Source organism: Clarias gariepinus, chromosome 1 (assembly GCF_024256425.1).
Source record: "Clarias gariepinus isolate MV-2021 ecotype Netherlands chromosome 1, CGAR_prim_01v2, whole genome shotgun sequence".
Classification (NCBI taxonomy): domain Eukaryota; kingdom Metazoa; phylum Chordata; class Actinopteri; order Siluriformes; family Clariidae; genus Clarias; species Clarias gariepinus.
Window position 1 is genome coordinate 15,671,437 of NC_071100.1, and position 20,873 is coordinate 15,692,309.

The 20,873-nt window shown below is 40.1% G+C and overlaps 1 protein-coding gene across 4 annotated transcripts in view; it reads left to right on the top strand.

Annotated features, from left to right (window-relative positions):
- Nucleotides 1-1,892: 1,892 nt before the first annotated feature.
- arhgef11 (Rho guanine nucleotide exchange factor (GEF) 11) overlaps nucleotides 1,893-20,873 on the top strand; it is a 35,965-nt gene continuing 16,984 nt past the window's right edge. For 3 of the 4 annotated variants that reach the window (XM_053493927.1, XM_053493945.1, XM_053493935.1), the window contains exons 1-17: nucleotides 1,894-3,442; nucleotides 7,991-8,076; nucleotides 8,192-8,296; nucleotides 8,401-8,450; nucleotides 8,533-8,590; nucleotides 8,700-8,899; nucleotides 10,772-10,843; nucleotides 10,944-11,051; nucleotides 11,144-11,192; nucleotides 12,156-12,193; nucleotides 14,533-14,616; nucleotides 14,876-14,944; nucleotides 15,039-15,143; nucleotides 16,768-16,866; nucleotides 17,614-17,656; nucleotides 18,537-18,633; nucleotides 18,895-19,017. In XM_053493927.1, coding sequence (XP_053349902.1) covers nucleotides 3,408-3,442; nucleotides 7,991-8,076; nucleotides 8,192-8,296; nucleotides 8,401-8,450; nucleotides 8,533-8,590; nucleotides 8,700-8,899; nucleotides 10,772-10,843; nucleotides 10,944-11,051; nucleotides 11,144-11,192; nucleotides 12,156-12,193; nucleotides 14,533-14,616; nucleotides 14,876-14,944; nucleotides 15,039-15,143; nucleotides 16,768-16,866; nucleotides 17,614-17,656; nucleotides 18,537-18,633; nucleotides 18,895-19,017 — 1,421 coding nt within the window. In that variant the 5' untranslated portion in view covers nucleotides 1,894-3,407. Of the gene's footprint in view, nucleotides 3,443-7,990; nucleotides 8,077-8,191; nucleotides 8,297-8,400; nucleotides 8,451-8,532; nucleotides 8,591-8,699; nucleotides 8,900-10,771; nucleotides 10,844-10,943; nucleotides 11,052-11,143; nucleotides 11,193-12,155; nucleotides 12,194-14,532; nucleotides 14,617-14,875; nucleotides 14,945-15,038; nucleotides 15,144-16,767; nucleotides 16,867-17,613; nucleotides 17,657-18,536; nucleotides 18,634-18,894; nucleotides 19,018-20,873 lie in introns of all 4 variants that reach the window. The other variant, XR_008357891.1, reaches the window with a different exon arrangement.

Genomic DNA, 20,873 nt, shown 5'->3' on the forward strand with positions numbered 1-20,873 from the left:
TTACAGGACACACACACACACTTACAAACACACAGTTATTCATATACTATGGGCTATTTGGAAACACCCAGTATCTGCATGCCTTTGCCCCCGTGTGGGGAAAAACTGGAGCACCTGGAAGATACCCACCAAGCTTGGGGAGAACATGTACACTCCATGCACACAGACCTCAGGCGGGAATCGAACCCTTGACCATGCAGGTGCGCAGTCACAGTGCCAACCAATATGCCATCATGCCGCCCCAATCATAACTGACCTTTTGAAAAAGGAATTACACGATTCCTAGCTTCTAGAGCCTTTAGGATGACTAGCAACCCAGCCTCTTTGAAACGTAGAAGTTTTTCTTACTTCTATGTGTTTATGTTCCAGTCTCGAAAGGAATGATACAAATAAAATAGTTGCAAAGCAACGATAATCGGGCCCAAGCATCAGAAAGACAGTGGGCACAGTGGGCACTAGTGATGGGAAGTTTGAATCACTTTAGTGATTTAAAATAAACTAATCTTTTTTTTTTCTTCAATAATCAGAAATAAAAATAAAATGTTATACTTTCAATAAACAGACCCCCCAAAGGGTCTACATACACAAATTTTGGCTATATTTCCAGTAATAAAAAAAATTACAGTGCAGCTAAGAACATGTTATATAAACAGAATGAGCAGCTCACCTCTCATATCTTCTGATCCGAATTTTTCGTTCTTTTGTCACGTGACTCCCATAGACGCTATGCCGTGCATCACACAGGAAACAGAATTTGAGCGTTTTTTCTCATAAGACTTCTAGTCCGAGTCATTTGTTTCTTTTGAATCTATTGCACTGCATAGCGTCTGTGTGAGTCACGTGACAAAAGAATAAACGATTCGGACCAAAAGACTACTCATTTCTGTTTCCTGTACATAACCTACAGGGGTTTTGAGATGCTTTGCGCATACGCACTTAGAAGAAAATGAACTGATCACTCTCTGACTACTCATTCTTCTGAATTACGTTAAAGACTCGTTCATGAGCGACCCGTCACTAGTGGGCACATGCATTTAAAGAGATATGCTTTAATAATGGAGATACCAAAACCATTATTTCATCATTTTAGAACTCTATGCTGCCTTGAAACATGGAATGAAGCAGATACTAGAAAGCCACAGTTTGACTGACATGTGGAGAGAAATGCAGGAAATGATAAGACGATACACTTGGACACACCAAGAAAACCATTGCAAAGAAGAGAGTGTGAAAAAATCGATTTTGTCTTCATTTAGTGTTTACATTGCCAAGATCATTTAGTGTTACTGCACATATACTTTGGAATTCTTTACCACGCTTACTCCGTTCTGTTAATAACATCTCAGTATTTAAAACTTTAATCAAAGCTCACTTGTTTTCTGAATGTTACACCTCTGATTCATTAAACTGATCCCTAGGACTTTGTTTAATGCACCCGTCCTCTGCATGTTTGTCCCTTAGTCCTTGATTTGTATTTCCTTTTCTTTTTTTTTTCAGTACTTCAATGTCTATTTGTACATATTATCTCTTCTTGTTTAAATTCATTATAAAGTGTCCTTGAGCTTTGGAAAGGCACTATATAAATAAAAAATATTATTATTATTATTATTATTATATCAAACAGAAGTCTGCTTTTTTTTTTGCATTATCTAAAGTTGACCCAGTCTCTTTGAAAATCAGTATGTCTTTCACTACGTGTGTGTTTCAGTCTGAAAAGAAGGAAAGACATATCAGGTGTGAGAACATCAAAGGATTTTGGTGTCCACATTTCTGTCCCTCCTGCATGTCTGTGAGGAAGTCCATGAGGCATGTGGCAGCCCTGACAATGGCTTTTCAGGAGACACCATGAGCTGTTGTTTTGTCCCTCGTGCCTGCAGTTCTCCAGTCCCACGGTAAGATGGCGCCTGCGAGTCTGTTTGTCTCCACTCAAGCGTCCAAACAGAGAATTCTCACGGCGATGGTGCTGGTATGATCTCTGGAGCAGGCAGGGGAATCCGACTGTCTGCTGCTCACACTTTAAACAACCCCTATATCTCCAGATGCCTCCAGATTCCGGTCCGGTGTGGAGACGCTGACTGGATCCCGGTGGAGGTCGAGTCCTGAGGATGTGGACAGCAGCACAATGGACACGGGTCCTGCGGAATGGACCAGGTTCACACTGATCTCATGAAGCTTCAGGACTGCCTCGTTTCTAGGAATTTCACCACCGATCGAATCACATGATAAAAAAAAACATTTTAAGACTAATTTTTTTTAGTATTTGTTTTGGATATCGCATGTTTGTTTACGGGTTAACCACAAGCTGTGCTCGCTCTCACTGATTGGTTCCAGGCTACATCAGTTAGCAACAGCTGATTACCCGGGGGCCTGCGAGGGATTGATCCGAGACCTAGCCAAGGGACGAGTGCTGCGACCCGGCGTCACTTTCACGCAACACCGGGGATTCGCTCCGGCCTGCACCTCTGGATATTTCTTGCCTAGTATATCTAGCTTAAGGATTCTGATTTATATTATAACCTGTTCGCAAGTGTTAAATCTAACGATTTAGACAAATTTGCACCAAACTGCTAATCTTTAAGCATTTTTTATTTACTTTAAATTATTAACAGCCCTGTTTGGAGCTAGCCACCTAGCTAACACTACATGCATCTACAAAATTCCTAGCTTGTTTTGCATACAAAAAAAATTACACACAATTTTGTTTAAACAAAAAGAATTTGCGACAAATTCTGGAAAGGGTGCACTTTAGAAATGAATATGTCAAAATAGGTTATTTTATTCTTCCTCAAGTCACTCAGTCACCTTGGTTTGTTTACAACATTGTCACTTGTTAGCTGAGGCTTCAGTGACATTCAAGTAGGATTATTATAATTATTATACTAAGAAATACAATCTTTATCTACTGATTTAAGGATGCACTAATGTTAAAATTTATTTTAAAGAAAAAAAAAAGCATTAACTGTAATTGATTTAATAGGACCTTGCCTGTGACACATGGAAAGTGTTGTTCCTGAATGAAAGATAACTCTATATTAAAGCTTACGCTTTATGCTGCTGGCATTTCTGCCCCTGTGACCATAACTTAAACTGAAAAAAAAAAACAGGAAGGAAATGTGGAATCTATTCAGCGGGACATTTATAATCCCAAATCACAAGCTTTAAAGTTGGTGCCATCTCCACCTATTCAGGCTCGGACCATCACATAGAGTTATAAATGACGAGATGCGCATCAGGACCGTCGCCGTGGCCTGAAGTTTTAGATAAACTCTAACGTGCAGAAAGAAGAGTGACATCTTTGCCCTGTGAATGTATGAAGCGAGACAAGCACTTCGAGTAAGGAGATGACCACACTCTGACCGCAGTGTTACTACACAGACGAGTGGTTGAGCTTCAGGAGCCGCGCAGACATGAGTGTCCGACCTCCGACCTCGACTCTGGACAGGTACGATGAGCATCCTGCATAAAATCGCATTTTATGGTTCAGTGGAGGACGTTTTTACAGCTAATTCCTTGTCTTAAAGCTTTGCAGCGTTGAGCAGAGATGTATAGATCTTTTTCTGCATTCGATATGTAAGTAATACAACACTCTAAGGCATGCTGTTCCAGAAAACTAATCAGCGATGCTGCCTGATGTAAAGCTGTGATACTGAATCCATCTTGATGTCCATCACTACCCTAATAACCTGAAAGTTTTTTTTAAAAACACAAACTAAAGCACAAACTAATTCATCAAAACAGTAAACAATTACTCACAAACCTAAGAAGACTTCACCTTTAATTGCACGTCTTTATTTTACAAAACGCTGGCAACCGGAGATTCCTTTAGTCAACGTAAAAATTTCATCCACATTTCTCTTAACCAATGGTTTGAACTATTGATTAATCATTTGTAATTAATAAGAACAAAAACACACCTTTCAAAAAAAAAATTCTAACGGTTTAATCCCAATGTATTTTAGTTACGAGAAACAAATAAATAAACCCCCAATACCGCACTATTTTCTAGTTAATAGATACATGAGCGACAGAGAAATATTACACAAAACAATAATAAAACGTTATCATTTAATAGATTGTTATTTGGTTAAATTCTTAACGGCAGTCGATCGTTTTATTAAATGATGAATATGTTAAAAATGCATGTCTCTTCATAGAAAAACCTCAGCGGGTTTGTTCATCCATTCTATCAATTAAATTAAATAAATTTAATTTGGAAATGATTTAAACCTTTTGAAGTGTTTAAGTAAACTTTCAAATGTTAAATTTTTTAAAAAGAAAACGTTAAATCTTTATAATCTTTTGATAAATATTAATTTATTTATGAATATTTAAAAATGTCTGTAAGGTAATAAAAAAAAGTTTCCATCTTTTGCGAGATTATAGATGCGTCCTCTACTTAAAAATTTTTAAGCATTTGGTGCAATACTTCCACCTACTGAACTGGAGTATATGTTAAATACTTTAATACTTTAAAAGAAATAGAGTAGCTGGTTGAGACGAGTACATTTTCAGACAGTAAGCTTTGGTGCTTTTGAATTGCACTGAATTGAAAATGGCAATGCCTTAAATTTAAATTAAACAAATTACAGTCTGTCTTTGCGTCACAGCTATAAAAAAGCAGGTTAATAATAAACCTAACTTAGTGCTGGCAAATTCCTGACTTGTAAGAGAATTAAAACCCTGTTAAAGGAAAAGTTTGCATTGTTGATTGTTTTTCTATAACATCATGTCACATAGTGTTTTATTTCTTTATTTCTAAACATTAAAGCAGTACTTAATAGCTGAAAACATTAGAGAGTGAGTGAGTGTTAAAACATTTTCACACACATTAAGTGTTGGAATCTTGAGTTCCCTGCAGCAGGTCACTACTCAGAACTGCAGTACGTAACCTCACTGGTTTTTCCACTTTCTCGGTGCCCTCCCGCTCGGCGGCTGGTTTTCCCCCTCGGTGTGTGTGTGTGTGTGTGTGTGTGTGTGACAATAGTGTGTTTGTGTGCGACAGACAGCATTGTGGCCTGTGCAGCAGGGACAGTCACGATAACGTCTATCCGTCACAAGTCCCCCTTCCCTTTCATCATCGCGCATGGCTGTGGGCCACAATGTCCCTGTCTCTCTCTCTCTCTTTTGTCTGTTTATCTCGTCCATCTCGTCTGTGCGCCTGCTCTACCTGTGCATCCTGTGAAAGCGGGACCGCTCTTAAGAGCCAGACTCGCTTATCCTATTCAGGTAATGGAAGCTCATGAGCGTGAGTTCAAAGGTCATTTTAAACGATGCACTTTAGCTGTGTGCTCGACTACGGGAGCTGCAGCTTGCCGGCGCTCTGATGTCATAGACAGGAATTTGAACGAAGGCTTAATGATTTGAACCTGTTCGTGCTTTCGTTTACTGTGTGGGGGGGGGGGGGGGTTGTTGAAGTGGGTGGGGATGAAGGGGTGGGAAATGTGCTGTTTTCTTCAAGGGCTGGACGATGCACTGGGTAATTAGAGAAAGAGTGAGAGACAGACGATAACTTTTCGAATTAGCACATTTTGACAAGTTGATGGGTGTAATAGGGAAGAAAATTATAGTGATCTAAAAAAAATAAAGACATGCTCACTTATAAATAGTCACTAGTGTCTAGTATTTGAGAGTACAGGTAGTCCCCGACTTACAAATAGGAATTAGGAATTTCCGCAGATACGAACGGATTGCAGTTCTACTTCCAGTTCAAGTAGCTCACGAGTATTGTCCAAAAATTATACACTGCAGTGCACCAGATACTACTATTTACAGTTATATACAATATTTTCAGTGTTTAAGTGAATGTATAAAATGTCTAAAGTCACTTTTATTGTACGTGTTTGCGTGCGGGAGAAACGAGTCGGCCTCACTGGTTTTAATGAATCAGTCCGGGAGCACGATAAAAGAAAACTTCTGTCCTGTATATCTGTCCTGATGCTAAATAATCCTAATGTTAGAAAATCCTCAGCGAAACAGATATCATAGACTAATTTGTCGGACTTAAGAACAAATCCGACTTAAGAACGTACTCCCGGGACGGAACTCGTTCGTAAGGCGGGGACAACCTGTATTCAAGCTGTTAATGCTATTAAATAACACACATGGGGAGTGTAGTCCTTATTGCTTTTCTTATGCACTTAAAGAAAATATTAAAAATTAAAAAAAGCTTTATATGTGTGTACTTTGCTGTATATTCAGTCTTGTATAAAATAATCATGGTTATGTATTCTACCACCTCGCCCAGCCTTGTTTTTCCTGCCATGCTGTGTGTGTGTGTGTTTCTCTGTTTCTCCCCTCACTGTTCTTTCTTTCTGTCGTTCATGCCTTCTCTTAGTCCGTTTGCTGTGTGGTGAGTGCTCAGATATTCTGTCTCTGCTCGTTGATTATAAGGTGCATGGAGTCGAATCGTGACGCCTCACAGGGAGGATTCATGAATGACGATCAATACCATGCGGAGCAAAAAGTTTGTGCTTTGCCATTTCCACCAGATTAGGAGTTACGCAATCAGTTCAGATGCGGGACTTTCCTGATGTACCGTGAAACTGTAAAAAAAATTCACAGCTTCTGCTTCTGGGTTTCACTGTATAAAAGCAAATCATACAGTGTCTAAATCTCAGCACAGGGTTCATCACAGACACATGTTCATGTTCTTTGGAGATTTATTCATCGCGTGTTAGTTATGTTTAAATCTACAATGTCTTTAATCGGATTAAAATCACTCTGATTAGAGATTCCTGGTTAATTGTTTACATTGATGACGATCTAATAACGTGTGCGTTCACGTGCACAAAGCATTTTATCAGATTAAACACTTCAAAGTGAGCAGAAAAGTTATAATCAGAACAATGTTTCCGTCTTTTTTAACAAATCCCACCTTCTGCGTTCTGATTGGTTACAGGAATGCAGTCGCGTCTGTGATTGGTTTAAATGCTTTACTACGCGTGAAATGTGAAGAAATCAGTGCTCTGTCTCCAGTCAGAGACCAAGTGGATAAAAAAAAAAAAAAAAAAGATTGCTGGGGGAGACTCGTCACGTCACTTGATGTTACTGTTGAGAAAGAATATATTTATTCCATTAATCAAGGAACGACCAGCTCGAACATGTACAAATTCCCTAATTGAATTTATTTTTAAAACTCATTCCGATTAAAGATTAATTTAGAATTTTAAGGCGGATTGGGTTCTGATTGAAGTGTGTGTGTACTCAAGGCATTTTTATTTCTTATTGGCCTGTTATTCACATTATTTGTGGAATATTAGCGACGGTTTAAACATAGCTAATGTAGGTGTACATTAAGTAAAGGAAGTTAGAAGCATGGGTGGATAAACAGATTTTGCATACAAATAGGATCAAGAGAGCAATATGTAACTATTTTGATGAATTTAAAGAGGCTGCCCTGATAAATAAATTTGATAAACATTTCCAAAGATGAAGAGGAAAAGAAGCGCCCTCTAGTGGTCTTTGTTAACTTCGAAAGTTCTTGATAGTACAGACTTGCGTTATCTCTGTGTTGAGTTCTCCTTTCCGCGATACGAGCGTAATATTGCCAGGAAAGTCCTAAAATGATCTGAGAACGAGTAACGGCCTACACAGGAAGCTGCACCCATGAGAAAAAAGAGCCTGTGTTTAGAGATCGGGGCTATTTATATAACCTGATCCATCAACTCGTCTCTGCTCCCTGCACTTTTTTTCTTTTTTTCTTTTTATTTCCCCCCCCCGAGTGCCTGCCTTCAACCCACGCAAGGAATGTCTGTGTATACAGGAGACATGCTCCTGTCAAACTTTGTGTTGAGGAAATCTTTTTATTTTTTTGTATTATTATTATTCTTTTTTAATATGTTTTATCGTTATGCCATTGCATCATCGAATTGCTCCCGGCTCATCCTGCTGCACGCACGCACGCACGCACGTCCTCCTTCTCCTCCTCCTCTTATCGTTTATCTCTTAAGCATCACCACTAATGTGTGTGTTCCACTTGTTCTGCTTTAAGGTTGAGCAGCCTGACGCTGGGAGACTCGAAGTCTTCTCCAGGACAGCAGAGAGACTCTCTTGCCGATTTCCCTTCTGACGGCGCAGGTAACGGCTTCGCGATATAACCACGGCCAGATTGATCTCTGTGATGTTATAGGAAATGAATCAGTGAAATGAAAACTGACCAATCAGTTGTTTTTTTTTTTTTTCTCCGTTCCAGCTGCAGGTCTGGTGCAGCGATGTGTGATTGTCCAGAAGGACAGTCTGGGCTTCGGCTTCACCGTGTGCGGAGAGAGGATCAAACTGGTGCAGAACGTTCGCCCTGGTATTGACACGCCCACACACACGTCACTCACACGAGACTCTTAACTGTCTTGTTTTCATGCGTTTATTTTATTTATTTATTTATTTTCCTGTCTTACTCATCAGGTGGCGCCGCGGTCAAAGCCGGCGTGCAGGAAGGAGACCGGATCATTAAGGTACACTTGATTGCTGTTTTGCTTTAGACGACGTAACATGACTCATCCAGCTTCACCTCACGTCTCGTCTTGTCTCTCACAGGTCAACGGTTCCTTAGTCTCCTCCATGTCTCATCAAGAAGTGGTGAAGATGATCAAATGTAGGTGTGAAGACATTACACACACACACACATACACACAGACTCTAATTACATCATGACATCGTGTTTTTCTTCGCCATCTGTCTCTCGTCTGGCTCGTCCCTCACAGCTGGAACCTACGTGGCGTTGACGCTCCAGGGTCCTCCCCCGTCGTTAGCCTCCGTCCCTCTTCAGCCGCTCACGTCCGACCCGCCGGCCAATCACAGGACGCAGTTTGGTGAGGAGACCGCGCCCCCTACGCCTCCACCCCTGCCTGCTTCAGGAAGCAGCACTCCGTCGCAGAGAATCACCTTCCCCAAACCCCTACAGGTGTGTGTGTGTGTGTGTGTGTATGTGTGTGTGTTTGTAAGTCTGGGTGAGACCTGATCTCATTGTCTGCTTAACTGATTTAACTTAAGGTTTCTTGCGCTCTGAGATACTTTTTCTATTCACTACGCCTGTACACAGTGGGCTATTTGAGGCACCGTGTTTTTGGAAGCTTGAACCAGTCTGACCTTTGACCTTTTTTTCCTCTGACCTCTCCATTCTTATAAACATGATGTTCCTGTCAGCTTTCCGTTTCTGTAAGCACAAATCTTAACTCGACACGCCCAAAGAGGATGACATGGATTAACACAAGATGAGCCCAAAAAAAAAAAACAGTACACACACACACACACACACCGCGTGTTCCTGATGTCCTCATTAAGATGGATCACTTCTAACTGGTTGTGTAGGACGGAGCACTTCGTCTTATTTCAGTTTTATTGGGAGACTCACGGCTGGTCTTCTGTACTGTATCACAGACGACGAACACGACGGTGCTTTACGTTTGTCTAAAGGATTGACACTGAGATAATCGTCATCATGCTCTTTTACTGGATTTTTTTATTATCTAAAAGATTTTACAGAGTCGGATATATTCAGTCGTACTGAAAGCATAAATCCTTATTTGTTCCACCTTGACATCTTTAAAAACACTTAAAATGGTGAGATTTGAGAATCTGGTGAGGTCAGTCAGTTTGGATTTGGAGTAAACTAATACAATAATCATTTAATCCCAGTTACAGCCTAGTGCTGTGACACACAAGATACTAAAAAATAATTTAAAAAATGGACCCCCCCCAAAAAAAAAAAAATATATATATATATACAAACACACGTGAACCCTGGATTACGAGCATAATTCATTCCAGAAGCGGGCTCGTATTTCAAAACACTCGTAAACCAAATCGAATTTTCCCATAAGAAATAATGGAAATAATAAAACAAATTAACCTGCACTTTACCTTTGAAAAGAATGACAGCAGAGTGCTGTACACACACACATACAGGCACATGGTTATAGTAAACAGTACACGCGTGCACGGATGTTGATTATACCAGTAAGGGATGAGCACTAAGACCCAGCAGGGGAGACGATTACCCACAAATCCCGCAGCACAAGAGAGAGAAAAATCGTTGGCTCAGTTGGGATCATGTGACGCTCGGCGTCAAAAACAAGAAGCAATAAGCAACAAAAAATATATTACTGTTTAAGAGGGGTCAAATTATTGGGCTGCATCAAGCAAAGAAAACAACTAAGGGGATAAATACTAATAAAATATCGAAATCTGGAAGGCTGGTGCTGAACCAGCAATTTTGTGGAAGAAACGTGGTCAGGGGGAAAAAAGTAATAAAATAAATGCTGAATGGAGATCACTGAAGTGATGTTGCAGGGTTAAATTTTTTTAAAAAAGTAATAGTGAAAGTAAAAGTATTTACACACTCTCACACACACACACACACACACACAATGTGATGAGAACTCGCAGGTTTGGGACTAAACGTCTGTGTGTGTTAGTGAGACTTATTATAAAAAAAAAAGGATTAAGTTTGTTTGGGAGGATAAAGACTGGATTTTAGAGCGATGGAAAAAGGTCATGTGACGTGATGAGTCCAGATTGAGTCTATTCCAGAGTGTGATGGGCGTGTCAGGGTTAAGAAGTGAAGCACATGAAGCGATGCTGGAGGCGTCAGCTGACGACCTGAATGTACTGAATGACCAGATTATCACATTTGTAGAGTTTTTCTTTTTCCCTGGTGCCACAGAATGCAAGAGTGTTTCAGAGAGCATGAGGGATCATTTTCACACACCACCTGGACACATGTGGACGCATTGTGTGTTGAACTGATTATTTTTTTTCCCCTCCTTTATTTCAGGACCCCGAAGTCCAAAAGCATGCCACGCAGATCCTGAAAAAGATGCTGGAACAGGAAGAGGCGGAGCTACAGGTATGACACACACACACACACACACGGATCCTTTTAAAGTGTTCGAGCCGTCCCGGCGTTCCTCGCCGCTCACTCACCCGTTTTCCCCCCCGATGCGCAGGACCTGCTGGAGGAGCGGTCCCGCAACCCGTCGTCCTCGCTGGAGGAGAGGATAGAGAGCGCGAGAAGGCGAGCTAATCAAGTCAGAGTGAAAATACAGAAGGATCAGGTGAAGAGCAGCTTCGCTCTGACGTAACACGACATTTTCTTCAGTTTGGTGTCTGACGTTGTGTCTAAGTCTGTTTGCTTTCGTTTCGGCAGGATGGAGCACGCTCGGAAACGGCAAGCAGCTACCTGACCGCCGGAGAAGGTGTGTGTGTGGGTGTGTGTGTCGTACCTGAAAACAGTGTAAACCCAGTTGGATTCTGTAGATTTACTGTATATTTGCTCCTGTGATCAGTTGGTTTCAAACCCTGATTTCATATGGACCAAAAAAGAAAAAAGACCGGTCCAACATCGTCTAAACACTTCTCAACTTTCCTCCTAGAGGTTATTACACTCGCTTCAGTTCAGAATAAATGGGTTAGTGTGTAGCTGATTAGTAAAATCAGGTGTCCTGAGAGCCGATTAAAAAAACCAAAATGTGCACGGGGTCCTCCAAGACCAGGGTTAAGAACCACTGACCCTGGAGTGAAGAGATCACGGTACAGTTACAACCCAACGCTAACGCAGTGTGGAAGTGATTCAGACCTGAATGGAGCCAAATAACAGGAAGTGACCCAAACATGGTGTGGCTGAAAATGTAAAAAGGCCGAGCTAAATGTTCTGGAGATTTAGAAAGAAAACGTGGCTAGACGTTCAAGGTCGACGTTTCCTTAACCGTCTAGGAAGATATGGAGCTTGTTTGACTTTTTTTTTTTTTTTTTTAAAGATTAGATTTCATATCTCAGAATCTCAGCCAAGGTTTTTTTTTTTTTTTGGACCAAACAGGCTAACTGTTATTTGTTTTTGCTCAGATTCTGACACAGAAACCGGATTCATGGGTTTAAATCGCCCTTAGGCAGCTACATTTCCGCTGCACTTGGCCTGAACGCCTCCCTACCTGGTTGAATTTAAATACTACTCAAAACGTGAAAAAAAAAAAACCTGTCGGTCAGAATCATTTGCATTGATTTCTGTAAACGAATTTTTACTTCCTGGTTTCTTTTCCCCTTCCTGCTGTTCCCACTGGATTACTCATTAGTGATGTAAATCCAGATCTAAGTTTCTCTAAAGATGATTAATTTAATTAAAGCTGTACAAGTGAAACTGATTTGATTTGATCTCTGTACAGGTCGATTGTCTATAGATGCGGGTGAAGGAGAATATGAAGTAAGTTGTTTTATTTTTTTACACCCATATATATGTGTGCGTGTGTGTGTACCAGCTTGTACTCTGTCTCTAAGTGAAAGATAAGCAGCAGCACAAACCCTGATTATGATCACTCTCGAGTCGGGACGGAGAGGATGAGCCCATGCAGGCGAACTGTAATCAAGTGTGTGTGTGTGTGTGTATCCAAACCAACATTTTCCTCCTGGAGTCCTGCTGGGTTGTTGTACTGGTTTCTTCAAACCACCCGTGGAATCACAATCGATCTTTCAGTGTTTTGTATTTATTGAAATTGGCTTTAGGGGTTACGTCCCTAAAAAAAAAAAAAATTTTTTGAAACACTGAATTATATTCTCGAACACTTAATTTCATTTAAAACTCAGCTTAATATGTTACCCTTAAAATGAACTGTAAGAATGTAAAGGTAGACACGTGTACTGTACAGTACTGGCGTGTTTTCTTTGGTATCAGTACTGTAGAGTAAATACGGTAATAATTCACCACAACGAGCCACGTTTTCCTCTACGGTCGCTTTGTGTTCTTTCTACAGTACTAAAACATGTATACAGTATTATATTTTATACGAAAATTTCGCTGAGTTTAAGTCCATATTTGTGTTACAAAATTAGTAAATTATATTGTTCAGTATAAATACAGTGCATCTGGAACGTATTCGCAGCGCATCACTTTTTTCACATTTTGTTATGTCACAGTCTTATTCTAAAATGGATTCAATTCTTTTTTTTTCTAAGAATTCTTCACACAACACCCTATAATAATAACATGAAAAAAGTTTACTTGAGATTTTTGCAAACAGTTACTAGTTTTATTCTACGGAATAATCTGCGGAGTCCGCAAACTCTGAACTACGTTATGGGGGTCGACTTTTCCCGCAGGTCCATCTGTATCATTTTAGACACTCAACCCAACACCCTCCCATCATACTTTAATACTTAATACTAAAGGTCACTCATTATAATTTTACTTAAACAAGTTTGTATAAGATTGAGGTCTTCAAACTCTGTTACTATTCCAGCTGAGATTCAACCCAAAGCTTTAGCTTTAAATGAGCTGCCTCTGAATGCCCTTCGACAGAGTCCAATTTTCTCGTCACAACACGAAAACTTTTAAGACTCTTCATTAATATCATTAATGTTTCCGCACTCCGTTTTATCATTTTCACTTCCTGAACAAAATATATGTGAGATTGTTAAATTCACGATGACATCCTGAGTGTTAAGTGATATAAAAGTTACCCACTAGTCCAGACTTACTGTATTTTACTGTAGCTCTTAAGACTGACACCCAGAGAAACAGCAGAACCGGACGGAGCTCAGCCCTGAGCCCATGGATGACCTTTTGGTTTATGAGGTCACAGTAGGGGGGAAAATCACTTGCAAACCTCATTGTTTTCCAAAAATAAAAACATTTTCGTACAACTGTATGGTTCGGAGGAAGACTTTATCAAGCCGATCCATCTTGTGTAAGATGCCCCAGGAAGCACGGCGTGAAATCTCATCAGATTATCTTGAAAAATAGACAGCTGGAGGTCTGCCGGGCTGTAACTGCTGCAAAAAGTTTTTTGTTTTTTTTTTGATGACGGCAAAGTTTGAACAACACGTTCATCTCCATCAGAATCATTATTTCTAACTCTGACGATGTCAGCATGTCTTGTTTTTTTGCTATATACACACCTGGTTTCATGAAAGCTGGCTATTGGAATAATATGAAAATATAATAATCAATATTAGGATAAATTGAAATGGTGCCACGAACTTAAAAACACATTTTTAACACCAGTTGCAAACTCTTATCACAAGCTGATTTAAACCTGGACAATTATAGAGGTATATTTATTTATTATTAGTGTTTTTGCATCTAGATTGCTTAAACTTTTTCCAACTTTTCTTTTCCCCCTTGCTGATTCTTTGGAAGAATCTATAGGTGTTTTTAGTCACACACACAAACACACACACACTGCTATACAATATCTCAGTATGCAGTATGACTTAAAACTAATCCATTATCTTCCTCTCTTTATTTTTATTTTTTGTCAGCATGAATGACCAGTTCAGCTCAAGACCAGACAGCTTTCATTCAATAATACAGACTTAATTTTTCATTCCTTTTATTTATTATTATTTTTACTTGGAGTTTGAAATATAGAAAGTGAAAGAGATCCGTTATCATCATTATCACATCACAGCAATGTAATATTATCTCTCTATAATTATTAACTTGTGTGTGTGTATTGACATCACTCTGGGTCTGCTTCATTATCGTGCTTAATGACTGTTATAACATTTAGATATGATGTCTCTGTCTCTCTCTCTCTCACACAGACAACTGAGAGCCCTTACTCTCCTTCGTCTTCATCATTCCGGACTCCTCAACACCGCAGACACGGCTCGGGCACAGTCGATTCAGTGAGACAGACACACACACGCGCGCGTATACATATATATGTCTATGCATACATTTCCTTATCTTTTAAAGATACGCCCACACACACTTATAGGCGCGTACAGAATATACTGTATACAGTGTATAATACACTGAGGTGACAGAAAGCTCGCTCTTCACCTTCACTCATTACACCAGGCACAATATTCTGATAGTTATTTTATTAAGTGATTTGTGTTAAACTTTTTCCTGAGTGTAGTCTGTGTGTCGTCCTGGTCGCAGGCCGCGAAAGCTCATATAATCGGTCCGGAGGAGGAAGACGATGATTATGAACCCTATATGGTCAATGAAGTGAGTGAACCAGTACACTGGAATAAAACACTCACCAGAACACTAAAAAGCATGGCTGTGGTTTATTCATCTCTCTCTCTGTCTCTCTACTCAGATGGATGGCCCGTTTCAGGACATCGAGCTGCTGAAGACTCGTCCTGCTCACATGACCGTGTTTATGAGATATATCTTCAGCCAGCTGCTGGACCCGAACCCACTGGTGAGTCATCTTTTATTTAATTCTCTTTTGTTTTGCAGCCTGGGAGGGACACTTTCAGCTGGAAATAAAAAAAACAATCCAAGTGTTTACAGTGCTGTGAAAAAGTATTTGCCCCTTACTGATTATTATTATTTTTTTTTTTTGCATATTTGTCACACTTAAATGAGTTGAGACCATCAAGCAAATGTTAGTATTATACAAGTAAATAAAACCGAAATACACTTTTTAATTCATGATTTCATTTTATAAGGGGGGAAAAAGCTGTCTAAACCTACCTGGCACTTTGTGAAAAAGTAATTGCCCCCAAAACCTGATAAGTGGTTGTGCCATCTTTGGTCTTTGCGATAACTTTCAGTGAGTCTTTCACATCACTGTGTGAAGAAAATTGTTTCAATTCAGCCGCATTGATGGGTTTCTGAGCATGAACAGTCTGTTCCATATTCTGGAAAAGGTAGTAGCGCAGTAGCGATGTTTCGATCCTACCTGACTGATAGTTATCAGTTTGTGAATTTAAATGGTGATTATTCAGCATGTTCTCAAGTGGAGTTTGGTGTTCCTCAGGGTTCAGTTTTAGGCCCAGTGCTTTTTTCTCTTTACATGCTTTTTCTGGGCAACATAATTCATAACAGCATTCATAATAAGCATGGTATTAGTTTTCATTTGTTATGCTGATGACACACAATTATACGTCTCAGCAAAACCAGATGAGAAAAACCATCCTACTAAAGTTGAGCAATGTGTGTAGGATATAGGAGATTGGATTTTAATTAACTTCCTTCTGCGTAATCCTGATAAGACAGAAGTTTTAGTCATAGGACCGCAAGCAGCTAGAAGTAAGATTTCTGATCATACTAACTTTAGATGACCTTTATGTTCCATCAAGTGCAACTGTAAAAGACCTTAGTGGGATTATAGATCCTAGTCTTTTGAAGCTCATGTAGATTATATTACCAGGATAGCATTCTTTCACCTCAGAAATATTGGCAAGATATATATCTTGCCAATATATTTTTAAATTGGAAGTTCAATTGTTAAAAATAAAATTTAATTAAATTCAATTCAATTTTAGTCACTCAAATCTTTATTTTATTTTTATTTTTTTGAGCCAGTCAGAGGTGGTTTGTTGTGGATCAGTGTTCTGCTGCATAATCCGAGTCCACTTGAGCTTGAGGTCATAACCTGATGGCCGGAAATCAGTTCAGGATTTCCCAGGATTCCCGGAAATCAGTTCAGGATGAGAAGGATTTCCTGTTTGAGCACAGAATTCATTGTTCTAACAATTATGATAAATTACTTTTTCCATACAGGGCCAGGCAGGGACAGCTTTTTTTTTTTTTTTTTTACCCTAATAAACAAAATAATCATTTAAACACTGCATTAACTGTGTTATTTGTTGCGTAATATTAATCTGAATCATTTAATTGTGAGAAATATGCCAAAAAAAAAATACCAAATACTTTTTCACAGCACTGTATTTAACAAATGTAATCCAAATATCAAAGTATTATCCAACTGTGAACGCTAACATATGAACATCAAGGGTAGTTTTTGTTGAGCTGATGAAGTCAAACGTGTGTGTGTGTGTGTGTGTGTGTGTGTGTGTGTGTGTGTGTGCGCACTGTAGCTCTTCTACCTCTCTGTGGAGGCTTACCTCGGTTCGAGTCCTAAAGACGCCCGTGCCATCGCACCTCAGATCTGCTCGCAATTCCTGGACCCTGATGCTGTGAGTGTGTACACACACACACACATACACACATACACTCTTTCTCTCTCTCTCTCACAACACTGCATCAGTTAACACAGCGCCATATTAGACCTCATCCATATAGAGTTATATATAAGGAGAAATCATAGTTACTGTTACCACCCTGATGTTGATTAGTGATATATTAGTGTAATATTAGAGATTTTTTATTGATATATTAGAGATTTATTAGCGATATTCCTTACAGAAAGATTTGATTGAACGATTCTCATTAATCATGAACCATAAATCATTACATGCTATAAACTCTTTCCTGTAGTTTTTTGTTTTTTCCCCTCTCTCTTCCAATTGATGTTTCTAACAACATCGCAACTTTGATTAAAAGCAGAACATCCTGAAGGATTTCTTGTACTCATGACACTGACACCGAGGATGCCGACCTCATCGACTTTCCTTACAGAGAAATGAGATATCGATATTTGCTTATTATCGGACTTGGATTATATACAGTAGACATGCTGTATCGATGAATGGTCCGTTACTATAGAAACGCTAATGTATTAGAAAAAGCACAAGTCTGAGAGGATCAAAGAATTAGAGAAATAAAGACTTGTAGCACAGAACAGCGAGCATCGATTAACACAGAGACACAGTGTGGAGACGGTGACGTGTCGGATTTCAGATATTCACTCGTCTTATTGATCTGTTAATCCTCCCCTCTCTCTCTCTCTCTCTCTCTCTCTCTCTCTCTGTCTCTCTCCTCAGCCTCTGAAGATTAAAGCCAGAGAGGAGTATCTGACAGATATAGGTAAGCACCGGTGATTCCAGGTTTATTCCTGGACTAATGTAGTGGTTTGATTCCCGGGTGATGCTGTAACCTGTCGCAGCCGGAGGTCTAGAGAGAGCTGATTGGCCGGGCTCTCTCAGAGGGGAGGGGTGAGAGGTACATTGTGCTCCCACATTAATCACGTCTGTGAGCTCACGCAAGCGAAGGAAGCGGATAGCGCTGTCCTCTGACTGTGTTACTCTGCCCCTGACAGTGCGTGAGCGAGCAGTTTGAAAAGATGTGTTCGGCTGGCGTCACATGGTTCGGAGGAAACGTGTGATAATCTTCGGCCCTCCTGACTGAGTGGTAGTAGTAGCCTTAGTGTGGGAGCCCCCTAGTGACGGGGAGGAATTGGGCACGACTAAAATGTGAAGAAAAAAAATCCAGATTAATTTTTTTTTTTAATAGTTATTTGTTTATTTTTGGAACGCCGCCCAAAACAGTTTACTGATTCTGATCTGTTTTCAGATCAAATCTTTCTGAGTGTTGTCTTTATCTAAAAGAGATTAGACTTCGTGAGGAATATTTGATCTTTCATACAACCAAGATGCTTAATATCACCAATTATCTTCAAAGGAAGTTTTGGTTTTTTAAAAACAAAGCTCTGTAGCGGTATTTCTTGGGGTTAAGGCTTTGGGTTAGTGATCAGCAGGTCGGCGGGTCAAACCTCAGCTCCACCGATCCGCAAGTGTTGCGTCAGGGGTTCTGTATCACGGCCGTCACTACTCACCGACTGACCCCGGCCCCTGAGCTGGGATATGCAGAGAAACAATGGGTACAAGTCTTAACCCCCAGATGTTGCCCAGTCAGGTTTTAGGGTTCAGGTTTCGTTTATATGGAGCTCTGTTGTTTTTGTGTGCAGAGAGTCGTCTCCACGCTCAGGAGGACATCAGAGGTCCGCTGTCCGAGCTTCAGCAGCAGGTGCTTCCAGAGATCCAGGACCAAATACAGGACTACAGGTACACACACACACACACACACACACACACACACACACACACTCTTAACACAACTGTGTCACATGACCTGACCCCTTCAGCTGGACTGAGTGTCTCAATAATGCTAAATTAATATATTTGCTAATCTTTCTCTGTTTTTGTAAAAGCCTTTTAAGTTGAAATGGTGAATAAAAGCACAAAGTGTGAAATACTTTGAAATTTGTTTAAAAGTTGTATGTTGTAGACTCGTCCACTATCTATATTTAATGTGCTGTGATGCAGGAACAAACAGCTGATGGGGCTGGGCTCGCTGTTTGGCGAGAGCGATCTTCAGCAGTTGGACGGCGACCCGGTGAAGGAGAGACAGGTGGTGGACAGACAGGTCACGGCGCTGTGGGAACTGCTGTAAGAACAACTTGCTTTAAAATTAAAGACTAGTTTTGGTATAAATTTAAGAACATGAAAATAAGATTCTGTGTTTGAATGCAGAATAATGCGACTGCTGTCTAGTGGAGTGTTATTTATAAATGGTGTTCAAGTCAAACTGGGACTTTTGGGTTGATTGTGCAGAATAACAGAACACAGTTATGAGAGTAAAAACGTATGCACTTATTCCAGTGTTACACCAGAACCTGGATACCGTCAAGGTAGAACGTTTTCTCAGCACACTGGAGCCACGATCAGACTGTCTGCTTCATGTCTGAAACTCCGGCCACCCAGGAACTCCTTTAATGCCCCAAACATGTGGAAGTGGCTTGGAGTTAGGTCAGATGAACAATATCACCTTGTTGTCATCTGTAAGTGTATTTCTCCTGAAAGAAACCAACATACACACTATTAGCGTGTTGATTTACTGTGGTATGCACAATGTAAGTGTTTAGAAGTGTGTGTGCAGATTCTCAACCCAGATTCCCGGAATAAAGGAGACAATTTGCTGTGGAACGGTTCTTGGCGGATCTTCACAGTTAAACATGTTGTCCTTTAACGTCCCCCACAAGTAGACATCAGGAAGTAGATCTGGGAAGGAATGTGTTCTGTCACTTTTTTTAAACTCCCTTAACGACCGATTCCGGATTCCTTATTCGTTTGTCCGGTGCTACGCCTCGTCAACAAACACAAATGCGAATGTCCGAGATGCGAGGTAGCAGAGTTAAAGATGTTGAGGTTCTCTTTGGGAGTAACAAGGATGGATAGGATCAAGAATGAGTTTATCAGAGGGACAACCCATGTTAGATGTTTTGGAGATAAAGTCAGAGAGGCCAGATTGAGGTGGTTTGGACATGTTTAGAAGAGAGATGGTGAATATATCAGTAGAAGGATGCTAAGGTTTGAACTGCCAGGCAGGAGGTCTAGAGGAAGACCAAAGAGGAGATTTATGGATGCAGTAAGAGAGGAAATAACGTTAGTTGCTGTGAGAGAAGAGGATGCAGAGGTTAGGGTTAGATGGAGGCAGATGATTTGCTGTGACGACCCCTGAAAGGGAACAGCTGAAAGACGAAAAAGTAGAAAATATTTTGGCGCGTACTGCGTGTACGGGAATTATTGCAATGGGCTCCGAGCCGTCTCGGCTCACAGAAGTTCGTCCGTCCTTAATTCGTTTTCACTATTCAAAAGTGTTACTGCGGCTGAGAGTCTCATCACCGTACTGTGCAAATGTTAATCAGCTGTTTCATCATAAGTCCTGGTTTAACTTGAACTCTACTTGTATTTAAAATGAAAAAAAAAACGAGTGAAATGATTAAATTAATCTTTTTTTTTTATTTCATATTATAGATTTTTTTTTTTAGCATATGAAGTCTTATGTTTTACAGGAAAATATTATTTGTGTTGGAAAATATGATTGAACGAACTGGAATACATTTGCATTTGACTAGAATAAATGTTGTACCTAGAATAGCTGTGAGCTGAGAATGAGTCAAGACCGGAATCACCTGCACTCATAAAGCGACACGTTATACATGTACACAGACATATAATAATAAAAACACACACACACGCACAAATGTAAAGTGTGTAGGTAAAATGTTAAGCCACTAGGGGGCACCAGAGCACTTTAAGAGCTTCAGACCAACCAGTTTACTGGCACTGAAGAGATAAAAATTCTTTAGAAAGATCTTCCTGTCACAGAGATGAAACCCACATACACTTTGGTCATGTTGAGTGGGCGGAGTCATCCTGATGTCTCCAGGGAGACAGATTGAGTAAAAGTGATCAGTCAAAACAATGGATTTGTACTGATTTTCCACTTTAAGAGGAGAAGT